We start from the raw sequence: 20,478 nt of genomic DNA on the forward strand, positions 1-20,478 counted from the left end.
TCGTTGTATCGGTTGTACTTTTATTTATTTTCTTGCATCTTTATAGCGCTATCTCGAAATGAAGGTATTGGAGCGCTTTTGCACGAACAGCTGTTACATCATAGGAAAGTTTTGTAGGCTGGGGAAACTACGTTTTTTTTGCTGTTTTATATAGCGCGAACTCGACCCGAAGTGATTGGCGCGCTTTACAAGAGCACAGAAAGACTAAGTGGTTTGCACAGAATCGCATGATGTTGAGCCAACGCCGAGACTCGAACCTGATTTACTCCAAGGCAGACAACTCTGGTCGTTACACCACATCCTCTCCCCAAGTGTACTGGGTGGAATCAAACGACATTGAAGCAACGCCGAGACTCGAAGCTGGTCCCTTAGTTCCAAAATAGGCCTCTGTATCCGACACGCCACATCTTCTCCCCTGTACCGAGGCCGACCTGGGTACGAGAGACACAATATAAACCTCCCTGGCACCTCGTCCGTCTAGTTCAGAATTGTCCTCCTTTTATTTTCAACAGTGTTCGTTTAGTTTCCTCATCTACTTTACATTTCATTATCTGTGTTTATAAGCGGCTGTCAGAGCGGAGGGAAAGGTAAACAAACGGGATCACCTCAGCCGTGTCCCGACACCCTGGATGAGGAGCCGATTGAGGATTCTAATTGTAGCAACAGCTCTGCTCGAACCGCTACGACTTCTGTCTGCTCCAGCGGAAAAAAAGGCTAAGGTACAGTCCACCTTGGTTGTGCGGACCCACCTACGGGCCATGCCCTGCCAACCAGCTGTTAGCGCCGGATCCGCCACGGACAGCCGACTCCATACTGCGTGGCAGCCAACGCCTGGCACCGTGTACAGCCGGGACAGTGTTTATGTGTCGCAGGGGCACAGGGCTCACTTCACAGCCAATCAGCACTTAGAAGGACGATGCCTGCACTAGGATTGGCCGAGTTGCATACACAGCTCCAATCATAGATCCCTTCACACACTACAACTGACACGCCTGAGGCACACACAATGTGTTCAACGATGGGATTGGCTTTCCTGCTACCCGGAAATACAGATATTACGTACCCATGTATTCCTTAAAAAAAGATTAAAAACGGACAAGTGAAGTGTTGACGTTGGGCTGAATGAATTTGTGGATTGTCAGAGTAAGTAGCAGACCGGTGGTCCCCCTATCCGTGTTTTGCCTCCTACTTTTGTTCATTTCGTATATAGGAAAACTATTTGCCACGTCTTATTCGGCCCCTGTTTCTCAGAGAGCATGTGTCCTCGCAGACCCAGAGAATATGCACTGGTATAGATCAACGAGTTCCAGAAATAATATCACCATCCTGCGGTCCACGTTCCTCTGTTTGAAACGGTGAATGTCAGACAACTGCCCGAGGTGGAACGTGACACTTTTAACCCCCAAACATTTTTCCTTGTTACCAAAAAACATTTAAAAAAAATCAGATGTATTTGACAGTATTCCCCTTGACTCCATCCCTCGCCACCGCGGTAAAACCAATGGAGGAGTTACGGTTGACTCAAAGATTTCATTCTCCCTACACGTCCGCTATAATACACTACAAGGCTCCTCTCCGGGAACCAGAATGCTATATCTTGGCTACTGATTGATGTGAGAATCACATTCAGCATATGTTGTCTTGCTTGTAAAGTATTCCGCCTCGAAGTCCACCTTGCTTAGTCAAACCTTATCTATAAATGACAAGATTTGCTGAGATTTAAATCCTTCCATGCCTTCTGCCAGTTGCTTACGCCTGCTCCGTAAATTCCTGGAACTTCTTGTGTGTACTCATTTTTTTATTGTTCAGAAAATTGTTAAAATCATATCTTTTCTGTCTTCATCTTAATTGCCATAATGGTTGTGAGCGTTAGTTTGACGGTGGTAATTCTGTAACTGCAATTCAACCGGCGCATCTCTGATACAAGCAGCTTCACTCTATTAATTGTTTGCCTAGCGTGAACCAGATAGGTCAGGGTAACCGCTTTATTGTCATGTTAGGTATACGTCAGAGAATAGCTTCTGTACATTCTTGAAAGTGAGAAATAGCTCAGTAAGAAACTGAAAATGCTTTGTATAGGATACAAGAGTGCAAAGCTAAACCATAAAAGAACATGTTCTTGTAGTGAAATCTACAGAGGGGATAGAAAATGACCAGCAGACGGACAATCCGTTTTGGAAGTGGCGGTGGAGAATGAGGATTTTGAGTTCATTCTTGAAGGCGGTGAATGATGGGTTCTTCCCGAAGTCGTGTGGTAAGGAGTTTCAGACTCACGACCCCGTTCAAGAGAAGGATTGCTTTGGGGTTCTGCTCTTCTCGAACGTACCCTTCTCTTTGTTATTTATAAAGTGCACCATTGCCAAAAGCAGATGCGCAATTTAAAACCTAAATTCACAAAGATTGCATATCAGCCATGTCTTCAGTGACACAATCCCGTTCCTCTCACCCTTTTATTAATTGTAGGCAGTGGTTCCCAACACTTTGACTTCTGTGGACCCCAACTTTATCAGTACTGGAACCCAGGGACCCCCCTGAATCATAACTGGAATCTGGGGACCCCCCCCAATGAGTCATTACTGGAAGCTGGGGACCTAATCTGTTAATATTATTAAAGTTTCTAAGCAGCTGCAGACCCCCTGAGGAGGCTTCGCGGACCCTAGGGGTCGCCAGACCACAGGTTGGGAATCACTGTTGTAGGACATAACATCGGGGTGAAACCATTAATGTATGTGAACTTGGGTGGAGCAATGATTCCATACTTAGGCATACGCTAACTTTAACCTGGTTCGACACTGCATGCCTTAAGAATCATGTTGAATTAAATACTTGCATTATTTATTTTTAGCTGTCAGGTTTTCTGCATTTATATGACATTTATATATTTGCAGCGTGTCTATATGTGATTTTGGAATATTTCTTAGGTGACACTTTCAGTGAGTCTTACTTTCATGACTACAGTCAGTACTTTAGGTGCAGTGCTGAAAGCTCAGATTCATGTATTTTGTTTGCCGCCAGGGATAAATAGTTTTGTGTGTAGAATGAATATGTTAAAGCTACAGGTATCACAGTGCAATATGAATGATTGGTAGATTTACTTACACCTTTTATGGAACACTGGGGCAAGTCCGGTTTGGATTTCAGTGGTTTTCTCATTTCAGTTCTTCACTTTGTTTGGTACACACTGTTTATCTCTTAAACCCACATTTTGTTTGTTTGAGATAGGCTTTATGTCATCCTTATGACTGGCAACTGTTTTGTTACTATTTCAGATAAATGTAGAGTGACAAAACAGCACTGTGTCAGTGGTCGGAATGGATTTTTCCAAGTTCTTGGATGATGACTTCGACGTGAAAGACTGGGTGAATGTTGCTTTCAAGACTGTTCAGAAAGATGCACCTGGGAAAGTGGATGGACACGCAGCAACCTTGGTCATGAAGCTGCAGCTTTTTATCCAGGAGGTGAACAATGCTGTGGAAGGTAAATCCCTCATCTTTTCCATTGTTCTCCTGCATCTCCACTCATGATTTTTCAGAGCATTCTTGCTCTTTCTCTTCGTGTTTTTTCCGTTTCATGCCCATCATACTTCTCCACCGCATTCCTGGTCTACATGTTCCTGAGCTTTCATGGCATGTGCTGCATTTGTTGCTTTCGTACATTATTGGTATCCTTTTATATGCAATGGCATTCCTTCAGCGATTGAATAGGAGGAATTGGTGTGACTTCAGCCTCCATATCTCAGTTGACCCAACCTGACTTGAAAGTAGACATATTCACTGCATTGTATCTGTATTAAATAAATACTTTTAATTAAAATATAAAAAAATTGGGATTCATAGCCTGCATATACCAGAAACTGTTAAAAAGGTCTATGGACGGACCCCAACCAAATAGTAAAGTTAATTACATTAATTTCACTGAGAGGAGTGCATCCCTCTAAGAGCCATAGGACAGGAATAGTATTAGTAAAATGGTAGTCTCAGTCACCTCCCATGAAGACTCAGATAATTATAAAGCCTTACAGTAGTTCTGGTTGATGCACCATGCCCGAAAGCATAACACGATTGGCAATCACCACTCCTACTATCTTTTAAAGTACATTTTCTGTAGGTTATGTATAGAAATTCAAGTAACTTAAAACTCTGTTGAAAGAAACATTACCTTTTTTAAGTGGATACAATTTACATCATCCATCGATCTTGTATGAGAAAGTCTCCATATGCATTAACCCTTAGGTTGGTTCATACTTTCCATTTCTCTCTTCTTGAACATGTGATGTGCCCTCCAGGTGCCACCAGGTTACAAGTTGGTACCGCCAAGTTGTCCCACTAACCGGGCTACTGAGGAGCTGGGCGGCCACTGCCACTATTGATATGGTAATTTTAGTGCCCAGTGTACATCCTGACAGGATCAATCCCTAGAATTCTGCCGGTTATATTTAAAATACTTGAAACACACTCTAATCAATAAGCCTAATCCCTGTCGGCAAATTTATACAAAGCTGTTTCCAAGATAACACTGTATGTGCATGAAACGTACAGTTGCATTGATTTTAGAGCCTTTCGGGAACTACAACTACATTTACCATGCACCAAGCCAGTGTTAGTATGGCAAACCAGAAAATACCCAGTTAAAGGCCCAGCTCAAATCCACCTTAAGCTCTGAAATGACATGAGGGAGCTGTATGATGAGCCCACCAACAGGTAAATTGTAAGTAGTTTATTGACACAACCATGGGAGGTAGCCACATCTCGTGTCTCCCAACAAAAACAATTGCCACCCAAATAGAATTATCAAAACTACAGTTGGGAACAAAAAAGATGAGCTATGTGATGCACTGTATAACGGGGAACTTAAAAAACAAACGAAAAAAGGAACGGATACTCTGCCAATACACAAAAAATTGGAAGCAGTGCATAAGGACTACAAGGAACAGATTACACTGGAACAACCTAATCTAGGATCCAACATAGTCCAGTATTATGGATTACAAACTCTATCAACAAAATATTCCTCAAATGTCTTTGGAATTAATATCACTCAGTGAGATTTGTCAGTACATTTCCCTCATTCTCTCCCTACGAGCTTCAGTCTGAAACAGTGGTGAGTTCTACAAATTATCCTTAACCACACTTCCATGGAATGTTACATTTGGTTCAGGATTTTCTCCAGCGCTCGAGCCAAGACTGAAATCATCATCCTTCCACCACCACTTTGGCTTATTGGTACTTACATTAGTTCCGTGCTCTGCCGCATTTTTGTCCCTTGCATTTGGACAATCTTCTGAGGTGGCAAACTTTACCATCAGCCAAAATGACGACGTTAGTCAAGTTTCAAGTTTAAGTTAATTATAATACGGAACTCTATAGAGGTCCACATAAAAATAATAAATACATAAAATGAATAAATAACACAATATTATATATACAACAACCGCCCACCCCCCTAGAAGCATCAAGTCGCATAAAGCAAACATTATTTCTGAACAAACTTTAAACGAAATCTGATAATTGAATTTAATCCGAGGATAAATAGCTTTTAAAGAAGTTAAAAACTCTGTAGCAAATCTTCTCATTGGGGGGTCAAAAAAGGCCAACATTCGCTCAGAAGCTGTGCGTAAAGAAAGTTTGAGAAAAATAGGACGTATCCACTTACGGCAGGGAAACAGCAAGGCCAGACATAAGAAAACTACATGGTTCAGGTCTTGATCGCCATTATCACAGAGATTACAAGTAGCTGGAGATCCATACCATCTGGTCTGCAATGAGTTGGGGGGGAACAGCCCCTGACGCATTAGGAGCCAGAATTGCCTTATCCCATGAGTCAGGCTCCAGCTGAGGTAGGGCTGCATTTTCCTCAGAAGAATAGTGTTGGTTACAAATTGAAAACCCTACCTGTGTGCGCAGGCCTTTTTGTCCCGACGGAAGCTTGCGAGCCAGGTTAAATGTCTATGGATGGCTTTTAACTGTGACTGTGGAAGTGTGGGAATGGAGGCAGGATCTAACTGTAGGAAATCTATGGCGTGTATGAAATTCCTGCCAATGGTGTATTTTGACCTGCTGCCGCCCAAGACTTCTTTTTTTTAATAGTGATCTCAAAGAATCATCTCCACAGTTCATCATACTAACCACCCAACATACAACCCAAGCGAGACCTTGAATAAAAGCACTTCGCAGGCCTATCTCAAGCCTTAAGGTTGCTGCGGAGAGGGCCGGGTTTGTGGAAGAGAGTTTCCTCAGAACGCGACCCTCTAATTTATCTAAAAAAATACATTTTGAGACTTCAACATGCTCTAGGCCATAGAGTAAAGACGGAGGAATCTTTGCCAGTACACCTCTAAGAGGTGTTTGAAATGTCTCTGACCAGTGGCCCTATAAAGGGTATTCAAGCCATAAGCTTGGGAAAGCGTTTTCTGTTGGTTTTGTTCTATGTGTGCCCGGTCGCTGAGGTTCTTGCAGACAATTTTACCCAAAAATGTATTAGAGTTTACCCTCTTAGGCTTCTGAGCACCCAGTGACCAACGGAAATTACCATATTTGAGCCTTTTTTTGCTGTGGAAACACAAGATTTTACTTTTGGAACAGTTTATTTTTAAGAAATGGGTTTCTGTGAAACACGGCAAGGCTTGAAGACAATTATTTAACCCTATTGGTGTACGATCCAATATGATTATATCATCGGCATAGAGCAAAAAGGGTATGGGCCTTCCACCTAATATAGGGGCGAAACCCTCGCACCAGGATAGGTGAGTGGGTAAGTCAGAGATATACAAGGAGAACAGCATTGGGGCTAACATACAACCTTGTTTTAAACCATTCCGAGTTGGTATTTGATGGGATATACCCTTCTCCCCCCTATCAGCACCCTACACCAGGTGGAGGAATGCAGGGCTATCATGAAATCTAGGAGAGTACCTGGCATGCCTAGTCGAGAAAGCTTTGCCCATAACATAGTCCGATCTACCTTGGCAAATGCAGTGGCTGCGTAGATCACCTCTCCTCTCAGTGTTAAGTATTTCTCATTTATTACCTGAAGGGCCGAGATGTTATCAATTGTACCATGTTTAACTCGATTGCTCCAGAGGGATGATTTTGTTTCTTTCTGCCCAGTTACTAATCTGGAACCACTGCTGCAGAGCTATGCAAGCCTCTAATAATTGCCTCAATATCTTTCATAGTAGGGTAAGAGTATGAGGGGTCGTCACCAATTGGAGGAAGCTCCACGGTATGCCCGTTGGATGCATAGAGAACAGAAATGAAAGTGCTCCAACTTGATTTGTTAATGGCAATTGGGAGAGAACTAGTTCTCGAGCCAGACCCATCTACTACCAATGACCAGAAGCGTCTTGAATTGCCATTAAAAGCTGCTTCTCTTACATTTGTCCAAAATCTATAGAACTCAGAGAAAATTTCTCCAAAATATTTCCTGCCCAGTTTTCGAGATTTCCTGAGACAGTCTCTAGAACAGTGGTTCCCAACCTGTGGTCCGGGGACCCCTGGGGGTCCGCAAAGCCCTCTCAGGGGGTCAGCGACTGCTTAGAAAATGAATAAATATTAACAAATAATGACAAATTAGGTCCCAAGCTTCCGGTAATGACTCCGTGGGGGTCCCTGGATTCCAATGATGATTCAGTGGGGGTCCCTGGGTTCCATTAATGACACAGTGGGGGTCCACAGAAGTCAAAAGGTTGGGAACCACTGCTCTAGAATATCATCGAGCCCCTTGACCCTGTCATGAGACCAATGCGTTCTATCAGTGTTAATATCAAACTTCGATTTCGACCCATCCAGGCACCAGGAATCAACCAGAATGTTATGATCGCTGAGTGCTGTCTCTATTACTTTTATTTCCTGTACCATGGAGAATGTCTGATAGTTGGTTATCACATAATCCAGAATGGCAGTGCACCCTACTGATTTGTGCATATGGTGGGTGGGTGAATCGGAGGGGAATCTACCATTCGCTATGATACAATCACTCGCCTTCAAGTGTTCAAGGAGAAGCTTCCTGCGCTTAGCTGATCTTATTTTCTGGGGAAAGACGCTAGTGGGAATACCAAAGGCTTTCTCTTTTTCCTCATCCCAAAAACGTAAAAGGGCGGGATTGGAAACTTTACAGTTTAAGTCCACAACCATGAAAATTCTAGTGGCTGGCTCCCCGTCGCAAAGTTCATTAATAAAAAGGAATACCTTGTCTACGAGGATGTCATGGGAAACACCAGGGGGGATATAGGAGTTTACCAGTGCTAGAGGAGTTTCATCAGATCCTTCTCCGGCACTAATAAACTAATAACCAAAAACAAATTGCTAGGATCTGTATAACACTCATAGCGCCAGCTAAGCCTATTAGTCATCAGACAGGCTACCCCTCCCTTGGCATGGCCTCTCTTCGAGGGGATGGCTTTAAAGCAAAGCGAGTACTATTTATCATATGAGAGCTCCTTAGTGGACCAAGGGGGTCATTCCTACCCTGGCGGTCCGAGACTGCCAGGGTAGGGGACGGAGGAAGCACCGCCAACAGGCTGGCGGTGCTTCTGGGGCTATTCTGACCGCGGCGGTAAAGCCGCGGTCAGAAAAGGGAAGCCGGCTGTTTCCCGCCGGCTTCCCGCTGCCCCTGTGAATCCTCCACGGCGGCGCTGCAAGCAGCGCCGCCATGGGGATTCCGACCCCCTTCCCGCCAGAACCTGGCTGGCGGGAACGGGTGTTGTGGGGCCCCCTAACAGGGCCCCACATTGATTTTCAGTGTCTGCTTGGCAGACACTGAAAATCGCGACGGGTGCAACTGCACCCGTCGCACACCAGCAACTCCGCCGACTCCATTCGGAGCCGGCTTCCTCGTTGCTGGTGCTTTCCCGCTGGGCGAGCGGGCGGCCTTTTGGCGGTCGCCCGCCAGCCCAGCGGGAAAGTCAGAATGACCGCCGCGGTCTTTTGACCGCGGTACGGTCTTGTGGCGGTTCCCGCCAGGCGGGCGGCGACCGCCGCCCGCCAAAGTAGGAATGACCGCCTAAGTCTCTTGTAAGCAGATTACATCTGCATTAAGAGAGTTCAAAAGCTCGAGTTTTTCCCCTTATTTCTTAAACCGGCAACGTTCCAGGATATAACAGTAAGCTCATTGCTAACGTGACGTAACTATTGGTCGGGATATTGATGAGGCACTACTTAAGGCAGCTGTAACCAGTTCCAATGAACACTTAATTTTTGTGACACGCTCTTCGAGGGGTTCCTAAGTAACACTTCCATGCCATGTTTCCCTAGAGAGATTTGCAGACTCTGTTGTTTGAGAAAGTGGTTGTCTGAATGACATAAGTGTGGGGGTGTGGATGCGTGGAGTGAGGGCATACACATATGGTTCCTGGCACCAATCGGGATATATTGTGGGATCGGAACCCTTGGAGTGGGGAGCACATCAATACCTTTGCAATGCAAACTATCTGAATTATTGAAAATTTTGTGAACTAACAATTCAGAGTAAAAAAATACTCTAGTTATAGGGCCAAAACCAAAGTCTTCCAGAGATACTAAATGTAAGTCATTGCTAGCTATTGAGCTAAGCGTCTCTACCTCTGAGAAACACTTTAGAAGTAGAGATCTATTTAAAATTGGTTCTCTATCAAACAGGAGCTTAAAGTCTAAGGCCAAAGTGTCCACATAATTTCAATTCTCCATCCTTCGGAGAGGTGGCGACATGACCAGCCGATGCTTGGACCACGTTGAAGCTCCAAACGGTTGTGCAGAAGGATTCAATGGTAGTGTACTTGTTTGTAATGGAGGCAGATTTTGGCTCAAAGGTGGGCTGACCATACTGGGCCTGCAGACGGTACAAGGAGGAGCAACCTGTACTTGAGAATCAAAGAATGCGTCACAGTGCTGTGGAACGTCATACTCCGGAGGAGGGGGTTCTTCTGACGTAAGGAGATTCTCTGGGAAGTGCACCTTTCACCTACCTTTTTTGGAGAGCCTTCGATTTAGTTTTTTGGCCCTTTTGAGGTTTTTCTCTTTCTGTGTGGGCATTTCTGAACAAGATTCTTCAGTCACTGAATTTGCCTTCAGGTGTGCTCTAAAAATCGGAAAGACCTCTTGTACTGTGCTTTGGGGTTCAGAATTCAGTTTTTTTCTGGGGAAAAATCATTCAAAATAAATCTAATGGCGTCCATCGGATTTTCAATAGGAACTGGGATCGCAGGGTGGCTTAACCAGAGGCTTGCCTGCCTGGGAGCAGAAGTCAATCCCAGGCTGAATCGCCTTGTTCTCTATGGCACTAGATGGTGCCAAAGCTTCTTCTCATTGCGATATAGAAGATTTGTGGTTATCTCTTTTGCTGGTGATTATTTTTTTTAGCATGATTGTAACAGTGTCAAACACAGTCGGATCCCCAGATGAATTTTTCCAAGAGATTTAAAATAGATGAAAGTAGTCTCTCTAGACTAAGAAGAGACCTGTGTGTTTTGTTTCGGGGGATTACTTGGAAGATTGACGTTTATGTTTGTCAGGGGTTACTGAAAGATGTGAGCATAATGAGGGGTCTTTAGAGGGGGTGCTACTAAAGAGTTTCAAGCCCGTGGAGAGTGGCAGGGGGAAGGACTGAAAAGTGTTCGTCCCCTGTTGAGGACCATATCTTTTCTATAGATCTAAGTCCAGATCGGCAAGCGTGAAGTCATCCGACCGATGACCCAAGTGACTTTAGGAAGGGATTTTTTCCGTGGCTCCGATGTGCAAGCCCTCCCTTTTAGGGGCAAAGCCATCAAGAGTTACGAACTGAAGGAAGGATGGTATTGTGAGAAGGTGCGGCAACTATACTTGGAGCGAGAGTCTCGGTGTGGTTGGGGGGATACTAGGGGAACAGGGAAATCCAGAAATACTTCTACAGAGACATTTAGGCATGCTAACCCCTTGTAGCTAGATTGCTGTTGGTCCCCCGACAAATGAGTGATTCTGTTGCCAGTAGGTAAAGACTCTGAGGGTACAGGGGGAGCTTTATTTCAGAGGGAGAAGATTTGGTTTCTACATTTCAGCCCCTGGATGACTATACCCTTGTTGCGGAGAGGATTGGATTTGGTTTTGGAACAAGACCTCCCTGGGAGTAGACGGCCAGATCTCAGTTTTTTGGCAGACATTGTACCTTTGCTAATGCCAAAATTAGACCGCAACAAAAATTGACTCCTGCTTTCTTTTAGATGCCAGTAGAATGTTCCGGTACACGGGTAAGTCGGATTGAAAGCTAGGGGAGTAGGAGGAAAACCGGCAAAGAAAAGGATGTAACACCTTGAAGACCAATCGGAGCAATTTCAGAAGTTGAGGTAGGGGTGCTTTAATTTCACGTTGAATCAGATGATAAAGAAAGGGGTGAGACAAGCTGGAGGTATTAGGAGGGGGAGGAGAAGGCAGCAAACCGCACCACAGAGACCTGTGGCCGCTTCCACTGACCGAACTCTGTTGGACACTCCTCTATAATCTCTCTTGTATGGAACCACCCCTCTGGAGCTATGGGGAACGCTTGGGGACACGCAGAGTCCCAATAGTCTTTTAATGCTTATCCAGATGTGCTGCTCTCGGAGCTGACGGGCAGAGATGCTTCACATGTCTTCTCTGGGGGCAGGTCACGCAGAAAATCTCAGGATCGCTGCTGCTGGAATATTTATATGGCTTAGGCCTTTTGGGCAGGGGCCACCTAGACCGGGATCAAGTTTCTGTGTTCAGATAGTTACAGGCCCACGTTAGATTAGGAGCTGCTTGCTGGTAGAATAGTTAGATTGCCTGCTGATTGGATGGCTGGGCCTCCCAGCCTATGAGTCGGCGCCTTTATGTCCTTCAAGGGGACAGCCTACCGGTGGACTTGGCGCGATCTTGGCAAACTGTAGTGCAGACAGTCTTTGGAGTGCGCAGGCCCTTCAGGGGCCGGTGGCTTGGGCGTCGAAGAAGAGCTGGGGAGGGTGGCGTTCCACAGCTGGTAGGCACTGTGCGAGGGCCGCTGGAGAGGGAAGAGGGAAGGTTGGGGGATGCCGGGGAGCAAAGGAACTCTCAAGCAGCACTTCTGCCTCTTACCACAGTCCTCGCGGTCCTGTTCGGCCGCTTAGCTCCCTGCCCACGGCGCTCGCTGCTTCTCGTGACTCTCGCTGTGCCAGTGGTTCCGTGCCGGCTCCGGTCCACGTCTCTCGCAGCGCTCCTGGCGCCCGCGGCACCCAGCCGCAGCCCTCACGGTTCCCCCCCTTTGTTGCGGCACGGTGCGGCTCACTCATGCTGCTGCTCCTACTGTCCCCAGAAAGACACGGAACAGAAAGGACAGCTGTAACCCAGAAGCGGAATCCACTGCTTCCCTCTGCAAGGACTCCACAGCATAAGAACAATCCCACACCTATAGGTACTAGCGGTGTCTACCAGGATTTCAGACCTCCCAAATCATTTCAATTTAGGAGGAGCTCCGCTTTGAATAGGCCACAGGTCAAATACGACTTGCTTCCACTTCTGATTTTTTCAGCCAGTCACGTTAGTCAAAACATTTACCACTCTTCAGGGATGAGAGAACTTGCTATTTCCCTTTCCCATCTTTACCACCTTCTTCTCATGTAGCCATTGACCTTTCCCTAATGCTGCTCTCTTAACTCCATGCTTGTGATAACAGTATTCCTTATAAACTGCCTAAACCTTCCTGATATTCTCCATTACATTCTTTTGAGACCAGTCCTTCTATCTTTAAGCTGGCATCCAACATAAGTTGTCTCTGGGATAGGGATTCATTCACTTCCCATGTTTGAAGGGGTTGAACCCAGGAAGGGTAGGGTTCATATGAAATGCCCAGATATATTTTTCACTTCCTATTCGTTATGACCACCTGAACAACGGCAACAATTGCTCTATTGTAGCTCTGTACGGCTCCCTTATCTTCCATATGATAAGTGGCATATTCCTGTTCCGGATGCTATTACAAGCAAAAAATCTTTTAACAATTTTTGAGTTAAATTGAGGTCCATTGTGACTGGGGAGAGACTTGGGTAACCTCTAACTTTGAAACATTTCATCCAATATTTCAGCACTGATTCAGAATCTGCCATCCTCACAATGCTTATCTCCAGACACTTTAGGTAAAAAACACAACATCACAATAACATTCATAGGAACTCTACTCACATCTTGTATTGGTTCTATGATGTCAACTTCCAAGCATCCTGAGGACATGTCAAGACACAAGGTCTAGGATGTCAGCTTCTAGACATCCCCAGGGCATATCCAAAAACTCGACAGGGCACAACAGAGGTCTAAAGGGGATTTGAGACTTGGCTGCACAACTGCACTCAAAACAGTTCTTTGATTTCTGAGTCCAGTCCCACTCACCGGTACTGGTACTGAAGTTTCTTCTTCAACAGTGCCCTGATATGCCTTATGATTATTCTTGATTTTTTTCCTCAAACTTAATGGAGGCAGTACTCAGTAACAACTTAGCATGAAACCGGAATCATCATCAATCAACTTACAGCTGACTTCTTCTCAGTCTATCTTTTTTGGATATATTTTTGCACTTCAACCAAATTGTCATCTCTAAAATAACCATCATGCCACTCATCTTCAGGAATAATACCTGTCTTTTTATAGATCCACACCAGCAACAATAATTTTCCTCCCACTCATCCAGTACATTCTCTTTCAAAGGTAAAGGTGCTGTGTTCAGGAACTCAGCTACTCTGTTCTTTGCAGCAAGAACGCATTGCACCCTTTAGTTAAAACCCAGCAATCTCATTAGCAATAGGAGGGTTAGCCTTCGACGTTCCAGGTCAGTCTTTTCGGAAACGATTCGAGATTTATTTCAGTAATAATCTCTGAAACCTACTCATACTGTCTGAAAAGTACGTTGCTAGCGTACTTCATAACCCAAATACATTACTGATTCTACAGCAAAATGACACTTCTTGAATTCACCAGTTAAAGTTTTCTTATCTAAAATGCTCAGCACATTCCTCAAACAGCCATGCTCCGCCCCACTCCTCCTCCATTATGAAAATGTTGTTTTTCAAAACACATCCCCTATACACCTGCTGAATAACTGGTACATCAGACGCTGAGACACGGCGGCTGCTGAGGCCAACCCAAAAGGTATGCAGACAACTTGGTGACATCCAAAACGTGTAAAGATGGCTCTAAGGCTCTTACCTTCCTGATGTAAGGGTACCTGTGTGATAGGCTGAGGCTAAATCTATGATGGAGAAACATTTCTCACCCTCGGTCATGGCCAGGAGTTCATTTATTTTTTTCGATATGGGGAATTCGTCTACCAGTATGTTATTATTTAGGTCCTCTAAATCAATACATAATCTGATCTTACTAGTAGCACGCCTGGTCACCCTAAATTTGCCAAAAATTCCTGCCATTTGTAGTTATTGTAGTTCAGTGGCAACTTCCTCTCTAACTCTTATCGGGGTGCTCCAATCTCTGTGTGTTGCAGGAATTAAGCATTCCTTGAGAACAGTTCTGTGCGACAACCCTTCCGATTTTTCTACCTACTCCAAATACTCATTGGGAAACTCTGTGCTTATAATTTATCTCCAGAAGTCCACCGTAGCACAGACAGGCCTGTCTTCCTTCCTATGAATTCCAAGAAAACTGTTCTGTAACCAATCATCAGGATATGTTCACTTGCGACATTCTCTCGGTTTACATCCAACAGTTCTATTTAATTCCCAATTACCCCTGCAAATTTATTTTCCCAACCTGCTCTATCCAGTGGTGTCTGGTGGACCCAAATCAGCCACTGTGTTTATGAGTACAGCTGCAGTTCTCTTCTTGCAGACCGGTTTATCCTAAAATTGAGATTCAGAGCGAAAACTTCAGAATCTACACTACCCTGCTATTCAGTTCACACTGGAAGGAGACCTGATCACAAATAAGTTTGTCATGTAAGTTACTGAATTTATACGTGATTGCCTATTTTTGTAAGTTGCTTCATATTTCTAAACTGGCTCTACGTTCCCCCACTTTCTTTTAAAGTTGTGTCTATAAATGCGGTGCAAACAGCTGGTGTTAAAGAAGTGTCCAAACCATCTAGTACATTTTTAAAAATGTCTTTCTTCCGCAGTTTCCGCCTTTTTCCATTTAACTGAGCAATCCTAACCTGTCTAAACCTACTGTGTGTAACAGAAGTTTCGTTTTCCTCAGAGGAGCGAAATTGTCATGTTTAGTTATAGAAATATATTTCATAAAGAACCCCTTCTATTTTGGCCACTTTATGATAGGTTCACCCAGAGCTGGCTTGAAGGTCTGTGGAGGAGCTAATGGAAAGTTCTGAGCACCCTCCTTTTGCTGAATAAAAGGAATGGTTGGATATCAGTAAAAAATCAAATGAAATTGTTACCCTGGGCTGATCAGATTATAATAATAATAAAGTGTAATTTTAGGACTCTAAAATTCAAATATGTTAGTCCCCCCAGGCTCACCTCAATGTTGTGAACTTGACTGAACCGGTATTGAAAATTTAGCTTTGAAAAATTACAGTTCAGAGGCAGTTTCTTTTACAACTAGATGTGACACACTAGCCCCAACTGTCTCACGTTACGAGCTTCAGGGATACAGCTGAACACCATACAGCGCAATAATCGGTACAGTCATCAGTAGTGGTATCCCAAATGTATTTAGCATTCCAGACCACTGGTGCAGTGCCCGATTGCGATGAGTTTTTCCAGCACCATTGGATCACTGCCACGCATGTGGTCTCACATTGTGACCTGCATGACTATGTGACAGTTCCACCAGATAGCTCATGGTGTTCAGCGCAAGCCGTAATGTTTGTCATGCTTTCCCCTGAGGTGCGTGTAGATTTGACCATTGCAGGAATGGCAGGTCCACGCTCTGAGCTTTACTGTTTCAGTCTGCTGCACTCACCATCAATAAATAAATTGAGTTGCCGGCCAGCTCATGAATGGTTCTTCTGCTGCATCTTCCAAAGACTTCCTGTGGATTGTGTCCACACCACAGGATGACAGCTGGCAATAATTTCTGAAAACCAGAACCAGGAGTCCTGCTGGCTGGGTATTTCTCCGGGTTCGAGGTTGTTGCTAACTTATATAGTGATGCGGCCTATAGCAAGTAAGTTGTAAGTAGATTATTTGAACAGACACTGAGGAACCCTCAACCCAACTGGCCCGTAAAGGCCCTCTTTGTATAGAAACGCTGTATTTGATTTCTAACATGTCCTGTTAGTCTATAAACTGTTCTGTATGGGCCCAGTGACCATATACTTTTACTTCATAAGCATAACTGCCCATACTGTAAAACATCCACTTAGGGTTTTGGGTTCTTGGAGCAAAATCCAGCAACTAAATATGCATTTGTCACCTCAGATTCTGGAAATCAAATATGGTGGCAAACAGGCACTTGGCATCTGAGACTGCAGTCCGTAGCTAGTGGTTATTGGATTTTGGAAATCATTACTAATGGCAAGATGTGGGATAACATGCACTTGCAAAGCAAACTGCGTTAGTAGGTGTTATTGTGGACTTCAGAAACCATAACAAGCGCCCAGACACAGAAAAACATGCATTTGGCATGGATGATCTTGAAACTATAACCAACACAGGCCTCGAAAAATCTACTCACCCACTCACTATGGTGAGTCACATTTTATCAAGTCGAGCTACTTTTGGACCTACTTACCCCTTCTGGCGAGTTGACAAAAAAGTGTTTTGTATAGAGTCAGAAAGTGAAGGGGCAATAAAGATGCCTTTAAATCGTGTTCTTGTCACAGTTGCTCTGATTTCAGAGACAGAGATTAAAAGTCAGTTTGTCTTTTTTCCTTCTGACTTCAGAGTTCCAGGATTTTGTAAGGTGACCTGTTTGACCTGTTGTGAAAAGTGTGAATTGAAAGGCTGTAGGGTATCAAGGTTTCGCTAACACACGACATTTAAATAACTAAGTCAACTGTATAAACATTTCAAAATGTGTCAGTGGTTGTGAAAGCCCATTATTTGTACTTCTGTGTGATGAAAAAGATATGTAATAGGATGAAATCAGAACACTTTACTTTATTGATGTGCAAATGATAAATATGTTTTCTGAAACTCAATTTTCACCGATTATTGTTAATACACTATATAGTTTTATCAGTAAAGCCGCAAGTTAGTGGGAAGGATTTTGTACATTTCTTTGAAATGTACTGTCTGTATATGACATTGCGCTACCACATCATTCTTTAGTAATATATTTACTAAAAAGTGAGTATTATACATGAACTGAGAAACACTCCTGCCCTGATGGCAGTGCTATTAGTAAACTAAGAGACAGATCATGGATCATGTGTACCCTATATGTGGGCTAGATTCTTATCATGCGTAGTGCAAATGTTTAGTCTATTTAATAAAAAAAAAAAAGTTTTTGTTTAGCAGAAATGCTGAACTCATATTTGAAGGTGCACTCATATGTGAGAGTGCAGAAAAAGGCTACTCTGTAAAATAAAATATTTGCCTAAGATCAAACAATTTGAGACTCGTTTATAGGTAGTACATTAGTTAGGTCGAGTAGATTATTTAAATTATTCGACCTGAAGGTCTAGTACCATTTTTATGATTTTCCTACTTCAGGCAATTATTCACCCCACCACCCACTACAGTAAAAAAAACACCAACCCCTTCTGCTACCTGGCATTTGCTACGGAAGTCAGCGCTGCATGCTGGATTGCCTTCCATGATTTATTTTCCTTTTTCCACTCTGAGTATTCGGCCCCATGAAATATAAAACATGGATGTTTTGCTTTGTCAACCCTGTTGGGTAACAGTTCCTGGAAGTTAATTTTGTTGATTAGAGGCTGCTTCTTGCTCAGTACTACCTCAAACGCAACAGTCTGCACTCTGCATGTTTGCGTTCTAGATGGCCACTAGTAATCACCTCACTTCTCTCAGAGAAACAACATTGAACATAACAACAAGCATCAGCTCCATCCCCTTGGTTCTCCTTGACACTTCTAGTAAATATTCTGAAATATACCCTGCTACCCCGTGGTTACCCTTGCAACATGCATGGAGAAAGGTCAGCATAGTGACAAAGCCAACAGTCCAGCGATAGTCATTCTCTGTCGCACATAAAAGCTCAGTGCCTCCGTGCGCACCTTCATTTTGCCTACGTTTCTTGCTTAACTGTAACACTTTGTAAACAGAGGAAGTACATGGAGTTGTAGGAGCCAAGCAATGGAATCTAGCTTCATACTCCTTGTTTAAAGCATCCATCTTCATTTTACTTTGTTCTGTATTTATTCTGCCTACAGTAACATTCAAGCAATCAGAGCGAGATGATGCACTGTTCATTCTCCTCTCAGCAGCATTGTTCAAGGATGTGCTGAAGTAACGAAGATCGATCAAGTAACTGCTCAATCAGTAGGCAAATTCTGTCCAACTAGCAGGATCTTTTATCTTTCAATGCCAAAAACTTAGAAAAATACACCTGGATTGACATAGTGAAAATTTACTGTTAGTCTTTACCTGGATTACACTCTCTCCTCGTTCATTAAACATTTGCCTGCCTCGTTCTGTGGCCATTTTGTGGGGAGATGTATCCGTGTTTTACTCATTCTGTTTGTGGGCACATACGTTAACCCATAAGGGCTAGTATCCCAAGAAGGTGCTGTCATTTGATGGTTAGCCAGCCGGACAGCGATAGCACCGACGTCCCCGAGACAACACCAAGTCACTGCCTTTGTGCGCGTGCAAGGGCCTCCGCAGCAAGCTGTCCAGGCCTACTGCAAGTGGTTTAGAGGCTTTGGAAGTCTAACACTGTGAAATGCAAGCAATTATACAGATCAAACTAACTCAATATCCAGTCAGAGCCATTCCTTTTTAAAGGCGTAGTTTGCTATTTACATGTATGAAAAGTGTGTTAATTAAAATAAGGAAACGCAAAGACAAACAGAGGTGCGAGCACCTTAGAACACAGTTCTAATATGCAGTTTGGTGCTACAAGAACAATAACATGGGACCCTCTGGCTAATGTTATCCTAAGGGAGAAGAAATTGGGTGACTCGCTACTCTATAGTCTCTAGCCTTTTATTGTGTGCTTATTACAAACCCATCAGTGGGGCAGAGAATGCTAAAATGTATCTCCGCCATCTCTGTGTGGCCCTGTGAACATGCGGAGGCAGCTCAGTTGGTTTGAGTCCAGGTGGCTGAGAACCTCTCACATACTGCCCAAATCAGCCAGCATGTTATCAGCATTTGCATAGCATACTTAAAATGATGTGGATGCCACCATGCTCTTTCAGAGGCTGTTTGCCCTTTCCTTGTGAATCTGGCATTTACTGCAACTAAAATCAGGTTGTCTGGGGCCACTATGTTTGGTTAATTTGTCTGATGTATTGTTTAATAATGGGTTCTATTGGTTAGTGTGAGAGGTAAAATATTTTTCTCTTTCTCATTCCATTAGCTGTCTTTGTAATATGCTATGTGAACGGATGCGTGCGCCGATTCTTCTATTTATTTCAATTTTCTGGGGTCAGTGATTCTATGTTGCGAAACTTGAGAATGTTGTGTGTTCTAGACTGGTCAACTCAGCCAATTTTGTATCCTTGATGCAATATTACATGTGTGGGATGTTTCTAGTGGTTCTACTGTGTGAGTTGCTGGGGAGAGGAATGCGCTGTTAAGGCCACTGTGCTTTGCCAAGCAGATTGCAGACCTGTCAACTCATATGGTGCCACAGTGTGTCACATAATGTCTGCTTTCTTTCACCCGGTGGTGAGCCCACCTCACATGGTGTAAGAAATGGTCCCTGGAAACTCCAGCACTACACGGGTTTCCAGCTCATATATGGCAGCTGTTTACCTATAATCCACCAGGGATTTTACACATTCCCCAGGACAACAGCAGCAGCCTCAGAATCTTTTGTTTGTCTTTTTTTCGGGTTGTGTCACTCCATGGTTAGAGATGTTCTGACAGTCTCAAAGCTCCACTCCCTCCAAAGTCCCTACACCTCCCACATGCTGAAAACGTTCTGAAGTTTGACCAATCGGATATGGCTTTGGTGTCATGTTGGGCGCATGTGAGTGCCAGGAGGTCTGTCTGACATGTTCTGTGTGGTTTGTGGACATTTCACTGCGAGTCAAACACCAACACACACTGAATGCCTATGTTTGCGCTGCAGTGATTGCTGGTTTATTTATTTATTTTTTAACAGGGGGTCTCCCCACGCCTCTGATGCCCTCCCCACTCTCACCACAGGCATTTCGGGACCTACAACTGCAGAGCTGTTTAAGACTGCAGTGCAGGCAGAGAATTGTCCATCGCTGTAATTAGCACGGGGTAAAGTCTGCACACCGTTATGTTATAGTCATATGATTAATACCTCGGCAGGATGGATTAATATGCATTGTGACTATGTGGCAGGTATGTCAAATGTATGTGGTGATGTATGTTTGCCATATGCATTTGACTGTTTTTTTTGTTGTTGTTATTTTTTAGGATGTTTTATATTTATGTTAAAAAACACCATATGTTGTGAAGCCTTAAGTCCAACT

At 43.9% G+C, this 20,478-nt stretch overlaps 1 protein-coding gene across 1 annotated transcript in view; it reads left to right on the forward strand.

Moving 5' to 3' along the window:
* Positions 1-1,041: 1,041 nt before the first annotated feature.
* COG7 (component of oligomeric golgi complex 7) overlaps positions 1,042-20,478 on the forward strand; it is a 223,176-nt gene continuing 203,739 nt past the window's right edge. Inside the window, exons 1-2 of the mRNA XM_069209670.1 lie at positions 1,042-1,143; positions 3,270-3,477. Coding sequence (XP_069065771.1) covers positions 3,312-3,477 — 166 coding nt within the window. The 5' untranslated portion in view covers positions 1,042-1,143; positions 3,270-3,311. The remainder of the gene's footprint in view (positions 1,144-3,269; positions 3,478-20,478) is intronic.

The sequence above is a fragment of the Pleurodeles waltl genome, chromosome 10 (assembly GCF_031143425.1).
Source record: "Pleurodeles waltl isolate 20211129_DDA chromosome 10, aPleWal1.hap1.20221129, whole genome shotgun sequence".
NCBI lineage: Eukaryota > Metazoa > Chordata > Amphibia > Caudata > Salamandridae > Pleurodeles > Pleurodeles waltl.